At 42.9% G+C, this 23695-nt stretch overlaps 1 protein-coding gene across 1 annotated transcript; it reads left to right on the top strand.

The window, feature by feature from the left end:
• Nucleotides 1-11096: 11096 nt before the first annotated feature.
• sall1a (spalt-like transcription factor 1a) lies at nucleotides 11097-23340 on the top strand. Its single transcript, XM_061067785.1, has 3 exons — nucleotides 11097-11928; nucleotides 17314-20711; nucleotides 21658-23340. Exons 1-3 carry the CDS (start codon nucleotides 11856-11858, stop codon nucleotides 22096-22098), a joined length of 3912 nt encoding a protein of 1303 aa, XP_060923768.1. The 5' UTR covers nucleotides 11097-11855; the 3' UTR covers nucleotides 22099-23340.
• Nucleotides 23341-23695: the final 355 nt, after the last annotated feature.

Here is a 23695-nt window from a genome sequence, read left to right as displayed (position 1 = left end):
ATATTCAATGGTTTAGATCAGTAGTTCCTAATCTTCTCTCATCTGACGTACATCCTCAGATCTGTCATACAACCAGTCAGGTTTAGAATGTGTTGCAGTGTATAAACTGGATGTTTAAAACCATGCTTTACTATATTTTGTTGATTGCATTGTCAGTAGTAATATAGCTCACATTTTTGCTAGTTGCTAGACGTCTTACCCATTTATTCATTATACCCGTTTTATTATTTGAACTGTTTGTATCTCGCTCACTAACTGTTTGAATATGTAGCTAAATCTAATAGACTCTTTACTAGCTAGGTAATGATTTCAAATGTTTTTGCATTACTTTTTTATAACTTTGTGTTAACTGCTTTTTCTATTTCCTATAAACCCAACTATTCCAAATTGTTTATAACTATTTCATTAATTATAATAAAATTGTTTAAACTATCAACTATACATTCATTACTTTTTTGCATTTGTGTGTTTGTTGTGTGTTTACACAAAACCTTGTGGAAGAATATGGTATGAGTCAGGGATGAACCTGTTCAATTCTGGTGCAGATGTAGGGGGTCACTTTCTTTAACATTGCAAGCATTTTTTGACATTTCCCCAAATTTTCCAGGGACTAATTCATGAATATAGCTGGAAAAAAATGAAGCACTAAGGTAACAGACATTTATCAGTGTGTGTCATTTGGTGCAACTAAATTCATTTTAAGGGGACAGTTGGTCCTTGGCAGAGATACGAACTCTGCTGAGTGCTGTTTTTAATAACTTGTAGAAACTATTTCAATTATAGACTTTCATTTCATTCACCCATTTATTTAAGCTAGCTAATTTTACAACAGATGTTTATGTTTTACAACTTACTGTTGTTGTAACAGGCAGTGACTTCATATATAGAAAAGATAAGCAACGCACCAGTTTATAATCCTGTTAGGTTTCCTTCTTAAAAATATGTTAATACATTTTAACCAAATCTTAACTTGACGTTTGAGATGAGTAGCTCTGGTTCAGATACTAAAAATAATCACAAATTATTTCTATATTGCTATGACGACACCACACTGTATAAAACCCCAGTTTTATCATGTCTTGCATGTAGTTACTGTTTTCGCCAAGGCCTTCTGTTGAAAAATCCCAGCCCTATTCGAAGGAAACAGTTCAATACTCAGTTCTCTCTCTCTCTCTCTCTCTCTCTCTCCCTCTCCCTCTCTCTCTCTCTCTCTCTCTCTCTCTCTCTCTCTCTCTCTCTCTCTCTCTCTTTCTCTCTCTCTCTCTTGCTCTCTCTCTCGCTCTCTCCTCTCTGCAGTCTCTCCCTGCTGCTGCATGTATTGGCTTTAGGCTCCACCAATCGTCTTATTGATCCCAAATGAAACACTGAACTCATCAATACGGTCTTAATGCGAGTTTGTTGTTCAATCACTTGCCATTTAAATCACCAGACTCAACTCCCGCAAGCCATCCGTTTTCTGTCATGCGCTGCACATCTCAACAATTTGCTTTGTCATTTTGGGAGGAGCGTGCAATTATCATAAATATCTCCCTGCACTCACTTTGTCAACCCCACAGTTTGCTGTGATCAGACCTGCTCGAACTCAGGAGTCGGCCTCCTTTCTAATCTCCTTTGTTACCTTTTATCCCGTGTTGAAAAAAGGTGCTTTTCTCTTTGCACCAATACTTACGATGGCCTATTCTTACATCTTAAATGAGCTTTCATGAATGTCACAAATGAAGTCAAAGTGCAAGCCCATTGATTAGGCTGGTAATTAAGATGTAAATGTGGCTGTGGGCTGGTGAGTGATCACACCTGTGATAATAGCAGAGTGCTGTTAACATCACCAGGGGTCTGACTGCCATGCGCTGCGCTGCCTTATCAATGTTTGGAGTGTATCTTCTGTGTAAGTATAGGCTCCACTCCTAATTCATGCTGTTTGCTAGCGCTGTGCTGCCACTGGCGGATCACTGGGCTACAACGTAATGACAATTTTCTCCAGTGGGTGCAAGTCTTTGCCGATATCTGCTCAGCGAGGGGTGTTAGCCACCTGGTTAAACAAAGGGCCACTGCAAAATGTTACAGTCCAAATGAGAATCCCCCTATCTGCCAAGTGCGATGAATGTAAAGGATTCACAGCTCGTGTTGACAGAACTCGCTGACACACAAGGCCAACAACACCTCCTTCCTTCCAACAGTGTAAAGGGGACAATAGAAGACAAACATGTGTTTATAGTAGATTTAACATACACTGCATATATAATGTATAGCAGAGGTGAATGTTGTTTGCCCAAATTATTTAAAGCTAGGGTTGGTAATCTTGGAAAAGCTAGCATGAGCATACTTCACTTTAAAAATACAACCCTGTCTCGATGTCCCCCTTTCAACGCTAGCTCTCTGTCCTATCAAAATAAAGGCCAAAAGCCCAAAGAATATACTTAAAAATATACATCTGGGGAGGATCAATGTGTAATTTTGAGTTTTGCTAAACATTTTACTGATATGTCCCACTCTATCAGCCCGTTTGTCAAATCTATGCCCCAAACACATGAACGTACAGTGCCTGACAACTGCTAGAAGCGGACTTTTCTGTGACTCGCTCGCTAACTTTTGTTGTCGTCTCTGCTACAGTGGTCTACGTCTCTCCGGCTGAAGACAAGTCATGCACAGTGAGGGAACGGGCAAGGTCAGTTAAGCAGGTCAGTTAGTGACAGACAGGTATGCCATTTGGCCCAAATGAAATGATGAGTCATATTTATACCTATGAGGCCTCAAGAAACAGGCAACTTTACTTATTGATGGATATCGTAAAGTAGATTTCAACAAATCATTAAAAAAATAATTCAGTAACAAGTTACCAACCCTACCTTTAAACTGGAAAGTAAAAGAAAATTAACATGGCAAGTGTGTAAATCCTACTAAAAGCCATTTAATGTTAAAAAACACAATGATATGCTCATATACTGCATCCTGCTCTTTATGGAGATCATATGTGTGTGTGGATTTTCGGTGGACTAGACAAGTGCAGTGGCTGGCAGTCTTTTAGCGTTCGGGCGCTCACACCTCGGTGTTAACAGTTTAGCTGTGGTGCCAGGTAGAGAATGAATGACATGGGGCAGGGTGGCACATCCTCTGAGATATTTGTCAGGAGATGTCCCTCCCTCCTGCGTGTTTACACTCACATGGGCCACACTTGGCTGCAAGCAGGGGAGAAAACTGGGAAAACAGCCGTCTTGTGAGAGCCAAGACTGTTACTCTGAATATTAAAGAGAGACAAGAGAAGGGGAGGTGGGGGAGAGAGGGAGAGAGAGAGAGAGAGAGAGAGAGAGAGAGAGAGAGAGAGAGAGAGAGAGAGAGAGAGAGAGAGAGAGAGAGAGAGAGAGAGAGAGAGAGAGAGAGAGAAAACCAGCTATCTGGACAAAACAAAGCTGGGTTTGGAGAACACGGAGCACATAATAAGCACGGCTCTTTCACTGCACACCCAGGGCACTCTGGAAAAGTGGGGAGGCTTCTGAATGGGAAAGGAAGTAATAAAAAAAGCAAACTTCTTTGAAAAGAGTCCTGTGTGTGTGTGTGTGTGTGAGAGAGAGAGAGAGAGAGAGTGAGACCATATGCATGTTTGTGTGCAGCTGTTTGCCTGTGTACGTTTAGCCTGTATACCTGCAGCAGAGGTTTTTGACATGAGATAACCCCACTTTCGCTTTTTGATACTTGGAAGGGTGACCGACCGAAATGATTAAACACAGTGACATCATTACGGACGGTGGGTGGATCTCTCTCAGGGGCCTTGTCGTGAAAAGGTAAGGAAATCTGTGCCGTGTCCCCCTCGCCAGACATTTTGATGGGAGTTTACAAAGCAGCAAATTGCCAGACCAGACGAGCCAAGAGGTAGGAGGGGATGTAAAAAAAAAAGTGCAGTGGAGTTCGATGAGAGAGTCTGATTGCCGTTCTGTCTGACGTGCAGCCTAAATGAGCTACGAGAGAGGGAGAGAGGGGGCGAGGGAGAGAGTGAGGAGATAGTTGGTTGTTTTGACCACACACACAAACACAAGAGTTGGTACCAAAGTGTCCAGTGTTTTGCATAAATGCATGCCCCGAAAAAATTCTGTCTTCTTGCAAATGTGGCAATAGCAGAAAGTCGAGAAAGAGAAGTAGACGACGGGAAGAAAGAGTGACTTGTGAAGACAAAAGGAGACGAGTGAAGGAGAGAAAGAATCTGAAGTGGTGGCAGCGCTGGAACTTCACTGAGTTTACCCCACACCCCCCTCGGGGGAGTCTTTTCGCCAGTCATCAGGGACCTAACTTCTCTGACGTCTCGTATCTGACTCGACTTCCACAAGTGGGGTAAATAAAGAATGACAAGCCCCCACCTCAACACCCCCCACCCCTCCACTTTAACCTCCTGGCAGGTTTCAGCCCTCTCCCCTCACCAGTGCAGACGTGGTTTGTGCGTGTGTGTGTGTGCAACAATGTGGCTTTAACCAAATAACGTCTCATTTCCCCCCCCCCTGCCTCCTCCCTGTTTGGCTTGTTGAGGGATGTGCCAGATTTATACCGAAATTTTTATCCCTCGTGTTTTATCGTGTGGTCACCGCTTAGCTAAATAATACACTTTACAAAAACAGACACGCACACAAGGAGACTTCCCTGTGACACGCACACATACGCAAACACACATTTAGAGCCCCTCTCTTGTGTGGTCACAAGGAGCTGAGGAGCACACACATGCAAACACATGAGGACCTCACATTAAGCTCTTTCCAACAGATTGCTGATTTTTTTTGTTTACCACGGAAACCTCAGTGCAGTCTATTCTGTGTTTGTGCTTGTTTTAAAGAGCAATTAAGTATAGAAAGGCGTCATATTTTCTTTATTGGGAATATGGAAGGAAGCAGAGGGCAAACTGAAGTAGTAGTTTGATGAACTATGCGCTACTGGCCGCACACTAACATTGTACCCTGAAAATCTAAATCCATGCAAGTGAAATCCGTCCATTCCAGCCAATCAGTAAATTCATGCACAAAAAAATAAAAGTTCCTTAAAGAGAAGAGGAACAGATAGGAGGAATTCTGCAGAAAGGTAAAACACTATTTGAGTTAACCGAAAATTGTAGATTCCGACCAATAGGAATTCTTGAGGCCCAATGCCGATATTAAGTAATAGAAAAATTCCAGATATTCCAATATATACTCTACGATTCTTAAAGATGTCATTATCAAACCTTATGACAGGGAAATGTAAGGCGGCTGAATATTTTACAGTTTAACCATAAATGTTATTATAAATGACCTTCAATAAAGAAAAGAATAATTTTCTTGTGTAAAATGCTAACATATATGCACATCTGTACCGCATGGTTTAAGCTATATCAAGTTTTCATTTTGGCACCTATATTGGCAAACATTAACACAGACACCAATATGATATGCTTTAGCTGTTCTTATTTTTGTTTTGCAAAATCCATCTTTTGAGAAGAAAGTCCCATATGTTCCTTTAATATCTTCTGGCAGATAGGTCGGCCTGGGCTCAAGATAAACTTGTTAATGTAAGAACCAATAAGAAATGTGTGGCCTCCCCTGCTCCAAACGTGATATGATTCATATAAACTGACTGATTTAATCATCGTGGTGCTATTTATGGATGCAGGTGATCAACTTGAATGTACAGCAACAATAGAAAGGAGCAGTCACTTTCTGAACACGGCACCAGTATCTGTTCCAGGTGGCAGACAGTGAGTTTATGGGAGCGTCTCGGAGGCTCCGTCCGGCTCCCAACCCCCCCCCCCTCTAGCTCCAGGCTGGTCAGGGGACACGCCGGAGATCAATAGCTTTGCGTTTGCTCATAGCAGCCCCATTTCTCAACCGGGACACTGATGCTAACTATCAATAGCAATAAGGGGCTGTCTGAGACACAGTTAACCGCTGGCCAACCAACCCAGCTGTCTGGCGGCAGTTGATAAACATCTTGTGCCCAGAGTTGCAGCGAATAAACCACTTTATGTTTCTACTTTGTGGCTGTATTTACTGTAAGAATGTGTGTGTGTGTGTGCTTTGCGTGGCGTGTCTGAACGCTCGGTGGTTACCTGCACGCTGCTTTGTTGTGTGCTCATACACTTCTCTCTGGACTTGCTCTGCCGCTGTGACGCAAACATCACATGTGCATGCTCTTTACATTCTGTGTTTACGATCACGCAAAGTAATGCAGGGATAATTCAATGTGTAATTTTTAGTTTTGCTTCCAGGTTCTTAAAAATACATAAACACTCAGCTTTCGGAGGGGTGATGTAATTTCTTCAAGATGTCTGGTGTGTTTGGTTCCTCGGTAACCTCCAGTTCTTAGTGATGTGTGTCAGTGTAATCCGGCTCCGTTCTGCGAAACATCTAACGATCTCAGCATCTCCCTTCATCCAAATATCATTCGTCAATGTCATATGAAAGTAGAATGTGTTTTTTTTCTTTTCTTCCAGAATGCCGAGGAGCCAAAATGGGAGTCTTGGTGGTCGTCCAGTGCTGTGGTGTTTCTCGTTAATGCAACTCAAGCGAGAAGGTTTAATCAAATACAATCAAGTGAATTTGTATCATAACAGTCGAAGGATTTAATGATGGCAACTCTGTGAATGTAAGTATCTATTCAGAAGAAAAAAACATGTTGGGTGCTGGGTAATGAGAAACAGATTAGGTATTGTAACTGTAACTAACAGAAATTAAACAGATATGTTTAGTGTGTGTTTGAGCACGTATTGATTTTGCTTATTGTGTACTGTACAATTTGAAATTATAGATGTAAATTTAAGAAAAGAAAAATTATAAATAATCTTTTAGGTTCAGCTTTAAATAATATTATGATGTGTGTCATCATTTGAATGATTTATTGTGTAGCTCTTTTAATTATAATAGCTAGTTAGATTATCTGTATACATTATATTCAGATTACATTATCACTATTATCAATGAATTTGTTTCCATGTATTTTTTCCCGGAGGTGTGCCACTGCACAGTGCAAACTGTACAACAAGATGTGACTGTGGATCTCTATAGGAAAACACACACCGCCTGTGGTGTCTGCTCTCCAGTGACACCAGTGAGGATGAGACACTGGTGCATCCTCTCCTCTCTCACTAATGACTGGGAGGACGACGCTAGTCAGGGATCCTCAGGTATATATTTCCTGACACTTGTACACTTGCTCCTGGCCAGTTACAGCTGATACACACACACACACACACACAAACACACACACACACACACACACACACACACACACACACACAGAGTCGGCAGTTGTCTCAGTTAACTGTATCAGTGACACATGCAAAGTTACATTCACACACGCACACTAGCAGGCTGTGTGTGTGTGTGTGTGTGTGTGTGTGTGTGTGTGTGTGTGTGTGTGTGTGTGTGTGTGTGTGTGTGTGTGTGTGTGTGTGTGTGTGTGTGTGTGTGTGTGTGTGTGTGTGTGTGTGTGTGTGTGTGTGTGTGTGTGTGTGTGTGTGTGTGTGTGTGTGTGTGCGTGTGACAGACCACTGACCTCCAGCACCTCGGTGACACCCTTGAATGTTTGCTTGTTTTCCCTCAAACAAGACGGGACTGAAAGGGGATGTCTGTAACTGCAGCTGAGATAATGTAAAAACAAACACGGCCCATTGATATCGGGTGATGCTGCAGGAAGTTGTCAGGGGCCACAATGGGGGGAGACAATCTGCGGGACAAGTGGTGGCAGGGCTGCTGGAGGACAATAGAGAGGGTTTGATCTCTTAATTAATGGAGGCTATTCTCTGCCGCTGCAGGTACTGAATTTTAATGCAGGCCATTTTTCAATGGGGTTTCTTTAGTGGCAACACGGAGCTGTAAATGCTGCATTCTGATCATGTGACAGACACACTCATTTCTTTTCATACTAGAACAAGTGATAGTTTCTGCAGCAATTGATAACTTACATTATAAATGTTGATCATTTAAATGGCACTCCTCTGAATTGGTATCTTGTAAATATGAAGAAATTGAAAATTATGATTTAGTGATACTCAGAGAAATGTTTTCATTTTAAATTAGGTAATATTGTTACAGTTTCTTGCAGTTGGACACCTTGAACCAAAGCTACATGGCACTAAGAGTCACACAGTGACAGCCTGTGTGTGTGTGACTCGATACAAGGAAAATGTGGGCCTATCGCTTTATTTCTTTGAGCATGAGGCCAGCTTACAACAATCCGTTTAATCAAGCCCCTAATCCTGCAAGACGTCAGCATGCCATGAATAAGGCCGTGCACTTCTTCATATGTGTTGGAAGCACGAGGGTCAGAGTCTCCGGTATTTACAGTAAATCAAAAATAAGGCTTGAGTACGAGTATAAAGAATGATACACTTTAATATTTCATTTAGAAAATGACGTGTATGTAATGTACTGCTGTCTGTGCGAGTTGACATATTTTCTCTTTTTTTAAAATGTAAGGCCTCTTCTTTCTATAGCTATACCTTTGATTATTTTCTATCAAAGGGACTTTAAATGTTGTTTTTAACTGATGGTATGTAAATCAAACCTATTAAATAATAATGGAGTGTAATAATGACCCAAGTAGCAGCAGTCATGTGAAATAATGAATCACTCCTCCACTTGTGTTAACACACAATCCTTATAAAGCCTAAACCTACACGTTTTCCTCTTTTTCTCCTCTTGCCACTTGGGCTCCCATTATCACACACACACACACACCCACCCACACACACACACACACACACACACACACACACACACACACACAGACACACACACTTGCAGCTGACCCAGATGAAGGCCCTGCTCCAGCTCGTTGTCATTCTTTACGCGTCGCTTGGATCAGGGAGCAGAAACCCACCACGTGTTGAGTCCGCTGTGACACGGAGGAGGAGTGGGCTCTCCGGGCTGCACACACGCTGAGGGAGTGGGGGGGTCACTAGCTGCTCCGGTTTGGGGAGAGCCGTCGCTTTCCACTGTCACTGTTATGGGGCCAAATGCGCACTTTTCCTGCGCTGTACGATCCATCACTGGATGTCGATGGCGGTAATGAATGGAGGCACGCAGGCCGGACCCGGTGTGATGTGCAAGGATTGCGCGTAACAGGCAAAATGCGCGCTCTTTATGCGCAAAAGTCTCGTCTAACAAACATTTGATTAAAAGACAGCCAAAAAAAAACACCTAATAAAATATGATTGATTAGATGGATCCATAGGCTACCGATTTTTAATTAACTCATAATTATATAAATAAAAAAATACATATTTTTTTCATTTGAAAATATTTGTTAATATTAGATCCTACTCTAAATATATATTATTTGCCGGTTTTTTACACCATGAATATCTTGGTAAAGCCAAAATAATTTACAGATTATTATATGCTGGATATTGTAATTAATATTTCATCATTAATATTGCATCCTGCAAAATGAACAGTTGAACTATCTCCTCAGTCATAGCTGAAACTTTATTTTTTCCCAGTCGCTGCTGGGTGTGACTTATGAGTGCTGGGGTCTCCAAGCTGTGTCCGTCTCCGCCGTGTCATTCAGCCCATGATTGTTAACACTGTATCCTCACCGTCCCGAGTGAATCCCATTTAAAATGTCTCCCGCTCGGCTGGGCTGCAAATCACCCTGTTTACAATCTCACACCAACACTCACATCAATTAACTGCCCATTGATTTTCCCGCCCGGGACATTACAATATTGCAGACCCCCTTTTTTTCCTCTCCCAGCAGTTTCAAGTTTGGTGCACGTAATTGCAGGGTGGGGGGGGCGCGCTCACACACACACACACACACACACGCGCGCACGTTTTCCTCTATTAATGATCACTGGCTGTTAGATTTTTGTTTAGACAAAGCCCACGTTTCGATCCATCACATTTTCAAACTGTCCTGACATATATCAATTGTCACCATATTTATATATATATAAAATATATACACACACACACACACACATATACACACACATATATTCCTAAATGATTTTGTCAGAACGCATTGATAAAGCAGATCACTCAGAGCCATCAGAAGTATTTGATTTTCCTCCTCTTGCTCTTTCCCTTTTTTCATGAATAAGTAAATAGTGAGGCTCGTCGAAACTAAAAGATAGCTGACACAAGAGAGGACCAGATCCATCTAGCCCGCAGCTGCTCTTTAAATATTCAGTGAAAAATAATGGCATCCGAGGCATCACCTATAGTAACGTTATTATCTTCATTTCTCAAAATCAAGCCGACTGAGAGCTTCGTTTATCTTTTTCACGTAATAAATCTACTCGACTTCCAGGGAGCCAGGCTCCTGGGACATGTTGCCCTCTTCAAACATCCCAGCCCACTGAAGGAAGGCGCACAACTGTTAGTCTGCATTATTTAGTCAGGTGACAATAAGAACAATATTAATAACTATTATAATTATTATAACAATAATTATTATAATAATAGTGTGTCGTGGAGAAGGCCCATAACTGTATTTACAGGTTTGATGAACAAATTGTTACATTGGCTGTACAGTTACCAGGAGCATTGCCTTTGCTTACTTATCACTGCCTCTAAAAAGATCTACAGGCCCACAACGCATCCAACTTATACGAATAAAGTTTATTAATTAAAACTGCTTTTACTGTACAAACATCCCACTTGATGGTGACGACATTTAGGCTTTGTAAAGTTTTTATTTAATAGATAAATAGGTGCTGTAAAGGTTTCACATGATGTGTGTGTGTGTGTGTGTGTGTGTGTGTGTGTGTGAGGCCTCCATTTGCTGGGGGAAATAAATGTTTAAGGAAGAAAGGTGAAAGCTTTATTTATCCCTATTCAGACAAACAGACCTCTCTCCGCTCTCTTCACCACTGCTCATCCTGGTGCGCACAAAGCGTTTGGATCTGCTGTGCGTAATCAGAGAGAGAGAGAGAGAGAGAGAGGGAGGGAGGGAGGGGAGGGAGGTGGAGGTGAATGGCAGCATGACTGAATAGCCCTGTGACCAATCAGACCCTCGATGGGCCGGGCTCCACATTTGTCCCAGCGCTGCACGGGCCCCGCAAAGTTTGTTTATTCGCGGAATGCAGTGCGCGATGAAAACGTGTGAGTAAGTGACCCCCCCCCCACCACCTCTTTTTTTTTGTACCAATAATGATCAAATGAAACTGATTGGGACGTAGGGACCGCACCGTGGACTTTTTTCTGGACGAAGGGGACGTGAACCGGTGCCATTTTACGCACAGGAACATGCTGGCGCGACGCTGCGTTCGGGCGCACCGAGACCTCCGCTCGAAACTCTTCAGAGAGTAGGTGTCTCTACACAGCGAGAGCCCAGCGGAGGACAAGGACTGCACCGAGAAGAGAGAGAAGAGGAGAAAGTTGGCTGGAGCGCTCGGAGCGTCCGGTCGGTCCACAACTACAGGAGGAGAAGAACGAGAGAAGGGGGAAAAAAGTGTGATCTCTGCTTGATGAATGCGAGAGATTTGAAAGATACTGTCGCAGGCGTGGACTCGGGATGCTGACATTCCCCTGTAGTAGTCGAGATAAGCGTTGACTCGGGCTAACACAAGGGGTTAACCCGAATCCAAAGGGAGTTTGGAAGAGCCAGCCTTTCTTCCCCGTGCGGATCAACTCATTGGGTGGGAGCTGAGAGAGAGACAAGAGTCCCCAGCAAATCAGGAGCTAATTGATTAAAGAGACTTCATTTGAATAGGAGGGGGGCTGGCGAGGTGCCAATCGCCTTTCAAAGAAGCCCCCTCCTGTATGATTAATCGCAGAGCATTATTGATAATCATAACGCGGCACATGCGCGGTGGATGGGCTCGATTTTACGTAATTTTTTGAGCAGGGTTTTTCTAGTCATTTTTTTATTCTGCGCTCGCTGATGTGCCAGCCAGCATGTCGCGGAGGAAACAAGCGAAGCCGCAACACTTCCAATCCGACCCTCATCAGCCTTTATCGGAACACAATGGTGAGTCCAAGCTGCTTCTCGCTCCTTTTTAAACCTCCACTATGAATTCTACACACTTTTAAAAACTGTTTCAGCTTATTTGAGGTGAAGCACGACCGTAAAAGTCCCTGCTTTAAGTTGTGAGCTTTATACCTTTCTGTATTGGTTTTATTTATTTTCCAAATTTCATCGTGTTTCTGATAAAAGTCTTTGCCACTTTTCAGACAACTTTAGGATGTCCCATAAATGTACAGTATTTCAGTTAAAAAGATGATTTCAAGCTTTTTTTTAAATTTACCCGTCATTTAAACCTCTATGATCGCTTTTATACAAACTTTACCAGAAAAGATAAATGAGTTAAAGATAATAAATAACGGACGTGTTTCTCTTGAGTTTTACGCACCGTGTGAGTAAAAAAAGTTTCAAAACTTCGGTTCAGTTTGAAATAGTGTTTTTAGGGTAATGTATAAACTCAGTTCCGAGCAGCAGCCGGTTCAGCTCGCCGTCCTCCCCGAGCTTCTCCCTGCGCTCGGTGCTCGTCCACACGGACCACCCTGTGGCTCCTGTCGGGGACTCTCCAACTTTTCCTGGGTCCCACACACACAGATAAACCATCCGCATTTTTGCACCTAGAAAATCCTAGAAAATCGTTTTATACAAGAAATCGCTCCTATTAGTAATTCGCTGTTTACACACTGCTGAGCTGTTTTGCTGCAAGTTGGATGAAAGGAGGTCAAAGTGCTGTGAAGAGCGCAAATAAACACACAACCTCTCCACATCCTGAAAATATCCCCTCGGTTTACTCATCGTTTACACGTTTTTTTTGCTCAACTTTGTCATAGCAGCTTAGAGAAGTCACGTCTTACTCACACACACTCTCTCACACACACACATACACACACTAACCGTTTTTTGTTTCATTACAAAATAATGTGTGGTTTCCTCCACCAAAATTAAATTTTTTTAAGTAACTTTAGAGGAGTTCCACGCTTTTGGATGAGCCATAGCCTGCTGTAAATTGAAACACTGTGCGATGTTTTGTTGGTAAAGTGAACAATACTCTCTTTTACTGGTGCTGTTGTGCCTAAAATGTGAAATCAGTTTGTACAAAGTGCCATTCAGAGCTGGAAATCCATGCAGGAGCTCTTACAAAGGCCAGCGAAACACAGGCGAGGTTCAGCGAGATGGTAAATTATCACGTCTATTTTGAAAGTAGAAAATAAAACGTCAACAAAACTACGGTGTGAATAGATTGAACATTAACAACCCTTTTATTTCGTAACAGGACGTTCCGTTGCTACGTATAACTTTGCCTGACCGACTCTTATACTCATCACCAAGAAAATAATACTTATTAAAAATGTCTGCAATTTAAATAACTATTCTTTACCTGAATGAAGGCCTCTCTGTGGTCTGTCATGTAATGTGATCAAATTGTATTATAAGTATTTTAATTGTCACCAGAAAAAAAATATCCACACATAGAATAATAATAATAATAATATAAAAATATGAAATACATAAAAAATCCAGCTAAAGTCAGAAATTGTTTTTGGCTTATACACTTATTGGATAAGGCCTGTAAATGTAATAAATCTGATGTAAATATCTGTAAAAGTCACAGTGTATTCAGTGCAGCCTGAACAGCCTGTGCTGGTGTGTTTCAGGGGAAAGCCTTGCATAGAAAGGTATTTTCAGCCCATTTCACGTGATTTGTTTTTGGAACTTGATTAATGCAAAAATCGAGTTTTTGCCTGGCACTTGTTTTCGTCTGCATTTTCCTTTAAATCTGATCAACTTAATCAAATGTTACTTATGTCACAAACCCTGCTAAACTGCAGATTGCAAAATGATATATTGTGTCCAAAACAAAGCTGCATTTTAAAACTGTTGAATGTCTCCTGTGTGTGTGAAATAATAAAGTTAGGGACACGTTGTCCTCAGATTGGCAGTGCTTTAGCCGAGACAGTGCTGTGTTTGGCTTCTGGAGGGTTGTGGTCGCCCGGAAATGAAAAACAGAAAGTCATTGTATCAGTAGGTGAATGTCAGTGATGCTTAGGGCTGTAGTTACTATAGGAAGTCGGAGTGCGAGCCACAGAGGGTGGGATGTTGAGCTGTTTTAACCTTTGCCAGTGTCCCTCTAAGCAGAGGTGATGGGAGTTCAGGGCCCAGTGTGTTTCTCTCCACCACGCCATTGACCCTGCTGATCAGAGCTGCAGGCGGCCCAGCAAGGCCCCGGCTTTTTATTCAAGTGTGTGTGTGCAAGTGTGAGGCCTTATCAATGTTGTGGCCATCCCCTTTCACCCTATCAGAGCGGCCCCCCTACAGAGGAGATTGGCAGGGCAGCCCCCCTTGCACCGATGTTCTCTACAAACAGAGTGTGCGCTCGTCATTACGCCAGTGTTTATGTGGTGTGAGTCCAGGTGTAGCCTGAGGGACTCGTCGCGCCTCTTTCCCTCCCCTTAAGCTTTAAGCGTGTCACCGGGCAGTGCTTCTGAGATTGGAGTCTTGTCCTGGACCACGGCAGCTTAGTGGAACCCCATCTAGTGTTCATTGGGATGAGTCCTGAGGGCTGGAGACGATGTGAGCAGAAATCCTCCTGAAGTTACAAGTGTCAAGAGGCTCACAGAGGCCCCCCGCGAAAAAATAATGTAGGAACTCTCAAAGCTCTCCGTCAACTTTTTGGACTAATCCTTGCTTTCTCGCCTCTCATTTTCAAACTTTGGTCAATCTTTTTCTAGGCTCTGTCCTCTGCTCTTTGTCTCTCCTGAAGCCCTGTGCACTGCTTACATTGTGCTTTTGATGGAGATTCTATGGAAGTTTTACAGACTCCATCTTCATTCCAGCTTGACTTTAACTTAATTTTAATTCAAAGTTAATCCTTGCTATTTTTGGAATTAAGCCTATTGCCAGCATCTGCGCTGTTTGCTTTAGTAGTCTTATGTGGACAGTGGATTTTCAGACTTGCATGAATTTCATTTTGATCTTTATTCGTGGTCAGATAAAGCAAAACACTGTGTTGTACAGTTAGATTAGAAAATCTGTAGCGGTGTAAAGATTAGATTTATTTGGTGAGATACTCGTCCAGACATTCTCAGCTATCGTTTTTACAGTAACATGAGTTTAGTTATTACTTTCTTCTCTCACATTTCAAACATAATATAGAGTGGCTGAAGAGGAGACTGTACACAGCTGCATTACAATACTTTGATGAACATGTTTTGCTCGAGCTCCAGTTAATTATTAAAACAGATATGCACAAAATATCTTAGTGATACATATATTCTGATTTCTCTTAAATTTTTTCCCTGTAATTATTTATTTCGTGGATAGTTTTAATTTGGGAATTCTTGTCACTTTGATGTGAATAATAGCACGATTGGAAATCTTTGATTGATTTTAAGGGTTTTGAAAATGTACGCCACGTAAAAAATGTTTTTGTTAAGAAACTGTTTAAACTAAAGCCACACATGTACGCGCTGTAGTGTAGAAATTAAATTGTAAATTAAATTTATATCAGTGTTCACCACTGTTTCTCAAATTTATGCACCATTTTAAATTTTTTAGCAATGCTCTGCATATACTTAAGCATGCAAGCGCACACACATGTCCACACACACTCAGAAACACATATGCATTTTTTATTTATCAATGTCACTTCTTCTTAAAGTTGTAAGACACAAGTTTTTTCTCTTCTTACTTGTGTGTCTCCTATTTTCACCCACTCACTGTCTTTTTTATTTTACAGTCAGTCTTGAGAAAAGAGGCAAAAAAATGTATTTAATCCTCAGATTTCTCACACTCGGAATCAAACACATTTTTTCAAAATTAGTGCTGGGTGTAGGTAGGTGGGTGGCAGGGGGGATTTAACATAAAAAGTTATCATTAAAGTGGAGTCTTCCCTGTTTGCATGGTTTGGTGGTGTGAGGGCCAGGGTTTACTGTCATGGCAACTTTGCGTTATCTGATGTCTCTGAGTAGAGAAACATTGAGGGAGATAATCCCTGAATTAAACAGGATCTGCTTTGAGTCGACTGAGATGAGCAGGGCCAGGCTGTGCCGACGATCCCCGCCGCTCCCATGCTGCGCGAACAATGGGAAGGCATCCTGTCTCTCTGTGGGGCAGGGCTGCACTTCTCTGGGTTTCATTTGCAAATGAATTCTTGGCTCTGATGAAAGTGTTGAGGGGCCAGAGCCACAATGAAAGGGATTCATAGAGAAATACAATTTGTAAATCAACTTGTATGTTAAACAGCAAGATTTTAGTGTGACAAAGAGGTAAAAGAATAAGCAAACTCCGGAGCACAGCAGTGGCTCTGGGGGCCGGGTGTCGTCTTGCCTTTTCACTCCCTGGTTTGTCCTGTGTATTAAAATGTGCATTTTAATGGCGGTAACAACTTTCTAATCTTCATCTCTGTGACCACAGAAGCTGCTGTGTCTGTATTGCGTGTTCTGTGAGCTGGTGTGTCCAGTTTATCATCTTGTGATGCCTGCACTCTGATCAAACACCCTACTCTTTAGTTTTGATTAAGCCATTATTTCAAACTTTTTTCCATTGTTGTTTATCTCGAAGAATTTACTGATGAGTGCTTTATTATAGTTGATAAGGATTGGGGGTCAAAGTTTACTCACAATTTCACAAAAAAAAATGTATGTTGTTTTTTAAATTATATTGCGAACATTTTAATTTGTGAAAAGGTTTCCATGTAATAATTATTTAATATGTCACTATTAAGTTTAAGTCTTTTCTTTTCTTCTTTTTTTCTGCTGGGGTCTAGTTTTTGAGTTAACAGTCTGGACGCCACAGGCTCTGTTGTTCATGTCTCACTGTGATTGCAGCCTGAGTGGATACAAATTAGTTTAGTGACATAGATAACCTGTCCAAGATGCCCATAGTTGGCTGAAAATGAGCAAAGTTGACAGCAAATTGAAAGTCTAATAAGTCCTTCAAATGCTTGATTTGCGCCGAGTGGACAAGTCGACTTTGAAGGGCATGGAATATAGGAAATCAATGCCCTTCTATGAAATTTCATTAAGACCAATGTCCTCACTTCACTCTATTCTATATTTTGATGGATTATCTGGAGAAAATGATTACCTTTGGTTGGACTGATGAGACCCAGATGTGTGCACCTTCAAAGATCACTTTTAAGCAATATTTGAGTAGTTCCCATTGATTTTGTATCCCTTCTTATCATGTTCAAGAGGCCACTGCATTGAATAAGGCTTTTACACATTTCTTTTGGCTTATTGTTGCCTTTCGATCGTTGTTTTTGTGAGCGCATCAAGGGGATAAGTGTAAAACTGATTAACTTAAGATTAACAACAATGGAATTTGAGGAGATAAAGCTGCTTTTTCAGCTGCAAAACATTTCTAATCACTAATCCTCTGTTTCCTCTTTTTCAGGGGACACAGAACTTTGCTCAGAGGACCCCCCCTGCAAGGAGTCAGACGCCCACGTCTGTAGCAGATGTTGTGCTGAGTTCTTTGAACTATCAGATCTTGAAGAACACCAGAGGAATTGCACTAAGAATCAGTTAGTTCTGATAGTGAATGAAAATCCTGCCTCCCCCACCGGAACCTTCTCACCAGGGTCTCCTCCCCATAATCCCGATGACCAGATGAATGACACAGTTAATAACACTGATGAAACAGAGTACAGCGACCTTTTGGAGCGTAACTCTCTAGAAAGAGAAGAATCCATGGACGTGGACATTTCCGGGATGAGCAGTGGTCATGAAGAGGAGGGCAGTCCTACAGAGAGTGGGAGTCCCATCAACACAGTCAGCAATGGTGGCCGGGCCACCTCTGGCCCCGCCGTAGGTACTTCAGCTATCTCTGCCCCTCTACCTCAGCTCAGTAACCTGACTGAACTGGGAAACTTCTCCATGATCAACAGCAATGTCATAATTGAAAATCTTCAGAGCACCAAAGTGGCTGTGGCCCAATTCTCCCAAGAGGCCCGTTCCACTGTGGGCCCCAGGGTGCCAGTGCCAGCACTGATGGAGCAACTCCTGGGCCTACAACAGCAACAGATTCACCAGCTGCAGCTTATTGAGCAGATTCGCCATCAGATACTGCTACTGGCCTCCCAGTCGCCAGAAATGCAGGTGCCCCCAACTTCTGCTCCAGGCACAATGGGGCCTGCTGCCAGCCCACTGACCACACTCAGCTCACATCTCTCCCAACAGCTGGCTGCAGCCGCAGGCCTAGCGCAGAACCTGGCTAGTCAGTCAGCAAGTATTAGCAGCTTAAAGCAACTGGCTGCAGCGGCACAGCTACCTCAGCCCAACCCAAGCACCAGTGAGACATCTCAAAGCATTAGCACACTGGGGTCATCAACAATCAATGCCCAGTCTTCTGACAAGAGGCCGAGTCATATGAGTAGCCTCCACTCTCAGCTCAGCAGCTCCTCACTAGTTAAGTCATCCAAGCCAGCATTTGGAATAGGTAGCTTTTTAAGCTCTGCAGTCAATCCCCTTCTACCTCAGCCCCCTTCTGGAAACTCAATGTTCTCCAGCTCTCTGCCGAGTGTGGGCAGCACTGTGGAGGACCTCAACTCTTTAGCAGCTTTGGCCCAGCAGAGGAAAGGCAAGCCACCAAATGTCACCTCATTTGAACACAAGAGCAGCTCTGAGGAATCTTTTTTCAAGCATAAGTGCAGGTTTTGTGGCAAGGTGTTTGGGAGTGACAGTGCCTTGCAAATCCACCTGCGCTCCCACACTGGCGAGAGACCATACAAGTGTAATATCTGTGGAAACCGCTTCTCCACCCGTGGTAACCTGAAGGTACATTTCCAGCGTCATAAAGAAAAATTCCCACACATCCAGATGAACCCCTACCCTGTTCCTGAGCATTTAGACAACATACCAACCAGCACTGGCATTCCATATGGCATGTCTATGCCCCCTGAGAAACCTGTCACCAGCTGGCTGGACAGCAAACCAGTTTTGCCCACTCTGACTTCCTCAGTCGGTATGCTGCTGCCACCAACCATGCCGAGCCTTCCACATTTCATCAAAAAGGAAGATCATTCAATAGCCATAACTAGCCCTTCTGTTACTGCAAAGAGAGACTCAGGTTCTGCTGAACCTTCAGCTAAAAGTAATGATGGAGTGTTTGAAGAGGGTGAAGGTGCGACTCTGCCTACCTCAAATGAGAAAACCGAAGAAGGCAGCCACTCCTCATGCTTCATGACAAATTTAAGCTCTGCTTCAGAAAGTACAGCTGAGTACACCACGTCTAACAGCCCGCCCATGATGACCAACCCACTTATGCCGCTTATGTCTGATCAGTTCAAGGCTAAGTTCCCCTTTGGAGGCATTCTGGAGCCTCTCCATGGGTCAGAGACCTCCAAGCTTCAGCAGCTTGTGGAAAACATTGACAGGAAGGTGACAGATCCAAACGAATGTGTCATCTGTCACCGGGTGCTGAGCTGCCAGAGTGCTCTGAAAATGCACTATCGCACTCATACTGGGGAAAGGCCCTTTAAGTGTAAAGTCTGTGGCAGGGCATTTACCACCAAGGGGAATCTTAAGACCCACTACAGCGTCCATAGGGCCATGCCCCCTCTCAGAGTCCATCACTCCTGCCCTATCTGCCAGAAGAAGTTCACAAATGCTGTGGTTCTACAGCAACATATTCGCATGCACATGGGTGGACATATCCCCAACACCCCTCTGCCAGAGAGCTACCCGGAGTCTATGGTGTCTGACACTGGCTCATTTGAGGAGAGAAACTTTGATGATTTGGACAACTTCTCTGATGACAACATGGAAGGATTAGAGGAGGGCCCTGTTGGTAGTGTGCCAGACACACCCAGGTCAGCTGATGCCTACCATGACAGTCTTTGTAACTCCCCAGCTCCCCCTGAAATGGTTGGCCACGAGGAGGAAGCAAGAAATGGTAATGCTCATAGTAATGAAACAGAGGAGCTGCATGTCAGCCACATGAAGGCTATGGCAAATGGCTTAGTCGAGGGGGATTGCCTCACCAATGACTCCTCGTCACTGGGAGGGGATGTTGAAAATCAAAGCGTCGGGAGTCCAGCTGTGTCAGAATCTACCTCCTCCATGCAGGCGCCATCCCCCACTAACATGCACCCCCAACCACGTAAATCCCCCAGCCTGGAAGAAAGGCAGCAGAGGGCCTTATCCTTTGAGCACACAAGTGCAAACTTCTTGCACTCTCATCCCTCTAACATTGGAGCCTTGGACCTGACATCTGTCAATCCCTCAAAAGACCCCATGGGTATGTTATTCCCCTTTCGTGAGCGTAGCATCATCAAGAACACATCATGTGACATCTGTGGGAAGACATTTGCTTGTCAGAGTGCCTTGGACATTCACTATCGAAGCCATACCAAAGAACGACCATTTATTTGCACGGCCTGTAACAGGGGTTTCTCCACAAAGGGCAACCTCAAGCAGCACATGCTGACCCATCAAATGAGAGACCTGCCCTCACAGCTGTTTGAGCCGTCAAACACCAGCCTGTCCTGCAGCCCAACCCCTTCTCTCCTCTCTGTTGTCTCTATTAACAAGCCTGAGATCAATGGCTTCCTCCATTGCCTACACCCTGACAAGGAAATGCCACCAGGCCTGGTCACATCATCAGCCTCCTCTTCCCCAGTGCTTTCCGGTGCTCCACCACGCAGGACACCCAAACAACACTTCTGCAACACCTGCGGGAAGTGTTTCTCCTCCTCCAGTGCTCTGCAGATCCACGAGAGAACTCACACAGGAGAGAAACCCTTTGCTTGCAGTATCTGTGGTCGGGCTTTCACCACCAAAGGAAACCTCAAGGTAAATGCCGAAAAACAATCTAGAAAATTGTTGGTCTCCTAAAAGTTTGTGCCTGAGAATGTTTTGGAAAAATTAGTCTCCAAGCTGCTATTAAGTTTCATATATCGTGTCAGTGCACTAGGCATTAAGAGGTGGTAATGTTGTATAATTAATTAAAGGAGTAGCCCTGTGATAAAAATTGCCTTAGTGGAAACGCTGAATCACGCAAGTAATATGATTATTGGATAGAAACTCAAGAGTGTGGTTGGCTGGTAATGACTCACCACCCAGAATTAAGTATCACAGGCAATCAATGTAAGCAAGTCAATCTGAATTTTTGCCATATCTGATCTTAAGAAAAAATGTTGCAGGTCTAAATCTTTAAGAAACGAATCTGCTCAGTGATCTACTGAAACTTGCGAAAATGATGTTTACTAAACAAAAAAGGTGACTTATTTTCTGACTGGGTCAATACGTATCTATAGTGAGGAAATTAAGATACATGTTATTTTTTGTTGTTGTTTTAAATCAAGCTGTTAGTTAATACTAGTTCTACACAGAAATAGCTGAACCTTTGTGAGTCTGTCATTGTACTTTACATGTTTTTTTTAATCAAGGAATGGATATTGGCAGATGTGTAATATCAGATGCAACCCTTGCCAGAGCTTTTTTACCCCCGGGCCCTTGGTCCCTTTGTGAGATGAGCAAATTAAGGCTCTGATTAAACTGCTTGTATCAGTCTTGCCAAAATAAGATGTTTACATCATGCCGGTATTGCTCTAGTCCGCTGCACACAGGGTGTGAAGCTGTTAATTCAGACTCAAGCATTATTATTATTTTTTCCATTGCATCATCTCATGTGCAGCTCTTGTGGCCAAGTGTGCAAACATCACTAATTTTCATACCTCTCATTGCTTTGTCTCTCTCCTTCCTCCCCTTTATTCTCCCTCTGTATCACTCTGGTTAGGTTCACATGGGCACACACATGTGGAACAGCGCTCCTGCCAGACGAGGCCGCAGGCTCTCTGTGGACGGGCCAATGGCTTTCCTTGGTACCAACCCAGTTAAGTTTCCAGAGATCTTCCAGAAGGACATGGTATCAAGGGCAAGCCACGGGGACCCGGCCAGTTTCTGGAACCAGTACGCTGCAGCCTTCTCCAACGGCCTTGCGATGAAGACAAATGAAATCTCTGTGATCCAGAATGGAGGCATGCCACCGATGTCAGGTGGATTGGGAAATGGGGGTAGCTCTCCCCTCGGCGGCCTGACAGGCAGCCTGGACAAGCTACACAGCATGGAGCCCAACGCTGCTCTCGCTGGTCTTGAGAAAATGGCCAACACAGAGAACGGGTCCCACTTCCGTTTCACACGGTTCATGGAGGACAATAAAGAAATCGTCACCAGTTAGAGTGTTTGTCCTGAGCCGCACACAGACACATGAAGATGCCTGAGGGCATACTGTACACACATGTAGACACACAGAGAAGAAGAAAAGAAAGAGAACAAGACAGGGACAGAATCAACCGAACTGCTTCGCTGACCATTGAATCTTTACGAACACAAGTGTGAAGACAAGTTGCTTTTTTGTACAATGTACATGTTATAGTTTTAAGGAGCTTATTTATTAGTGATTATAACCTTGCTTGAAACCAAGTGGCAGCATTAACAGTTAGGTTTTTGTTTGTTTTAAAGACAGAATGGGTATGTATGGGGATTAAAAATGTGCTTTTGAAACTTAGAATATCTGGGTAGATATCCTTACCTTGGCATTAAGTTATTTTCTGTCTGTAGTAGCTATAACCGAACTGTTGATGTTCATGTGATGCATTAGCCCTGTAATAAGCAAACAGTTTTTCTGTAAATAATGTACACTGATCTTCTGTAGATGGTCTAACATCTGTGTGTTCATGCTCCCCCGCCCTTCATCAAAACAAAACAATGAAAATCAGGCAAGGGACTAAATTATGCTGTAGTTCCTTTCTTTCCAAATCTTATTTACTTGTATTTTATTTAAGAAAGACAAAACATTGAAGTTTGCTATGTTTCAAGGGTTTCTTTAGTGTTAACTTGTTTTGTTGTTACTGTTTCTGTGTATTGTACTTTCTACTTTTTTTTGTTTACTTCCATATTTTCCCCTCGAATCTCTTCTCTTTTTTCCGTGGCTCGTATTTTGGTGTTGTTGAAAAGCAAGACAGTTACTAAAAGGGGAACATTCGGCCTGGCCTATTTCCTGGTTTTTTGGAGCTGAGACAGCCAATCAAATGAGCAGGATTCTCCTTTAGTTTTTTTTTCTTAGCTGGATTTCCACATTGCTGCTAAGTCCCAGCATCCTCAATGACATCAAGTGCAAAGTTATTGTGTCGAAGCTTCTGGTAAATCCATTCAGATGTGGAAATACAAACTCCCTCGCAAGAAAAATGTACATATAACTCACGCAAGAGAAGTCCATCAAGGCCTGGGGACAAAATGATAGTGTTTTTATAAATATAAATATATATTGGGTTTGAAAACCTTCGGACTGTTACATGCACTTTCTTGGAAAGTTGGAAGATCTTTATGGGTCCAGTTTCTCTACACTTTAATACCTACTAACAACTAAGATACTGTAATTCTTTACTCTAATAATCAAATACATCAGTTTTCCAAAAGAGTCATGGTTGTGTCTGTGTGCTTTTATTCCCAGTTTTTCTGTCTTATCATTGAAATATATGTAAATATATATTTTCACTCATCAAGCATTTTAAAGAAAAATGAAAGTGAAATAAAGTTTTTCCTGGTGACTGACTTGTGCTGATGGCCGCTGTGCAGCTCTGTGAGCACCGACACTCAGCAGCAGCAGAGACGGAGGATTCAGCTGCTCCTTCATTTCCAATAGTTGCACTTTTAACCGCATAATCTCCCTGAAATCACCGGTTAATCGCTGATCATGTGAATCAGGTTGATTTAAGGCAGAGAGGAGAAGCGTCCCTCTTCTCATCATCCGTACGCATTTAATAGATTAGAAT

Source organism: Limanda limanda, chromosome 3, assembly GCF_963576545.1.
Source record: "Limanda limanda chromosome 3, fLimLim1.1, whole genome shotgun sequence".
Classification (NCBI taxonomy): Eukaryota; Metazoa; Chordata; class Actinopteri; order Pleuronectiformes; family Pleuronectidae; genus Limanda; species Limanda limanda.
Note: the sequence above shows the minus strand (reverse complement) of the source record. Positions and strands in the feature narration are given on the sequence as shown.

What these genes read in the sequence shown, in the direction of transcription:
- sall1a (XM_061067785.1), top strand. Translation starts at nt 11,856, where the DNA reads ATGTCGCGGAGGAAACAAGCGAAGCCGCAACACTTCCAATCCGACCCT. An exon ending in GCCTTTATCGGAACACAATG is followed by an intron (nt 11,929 to 17,313) that starts GTGAGTCCAAGC and finishes CCTCTTTTTCAG; the next exon opens with GGGACACAGAACTTTGCTCA. An exon ending in CCACCAAAGGAAACCTCAAG is followed by an intron (nt 20,712 to 21,657) that starts GTAAATGCCGAA and finishes CACTCTGGTTAG; the next exon opens with GTTCACATGGGCACACACAT.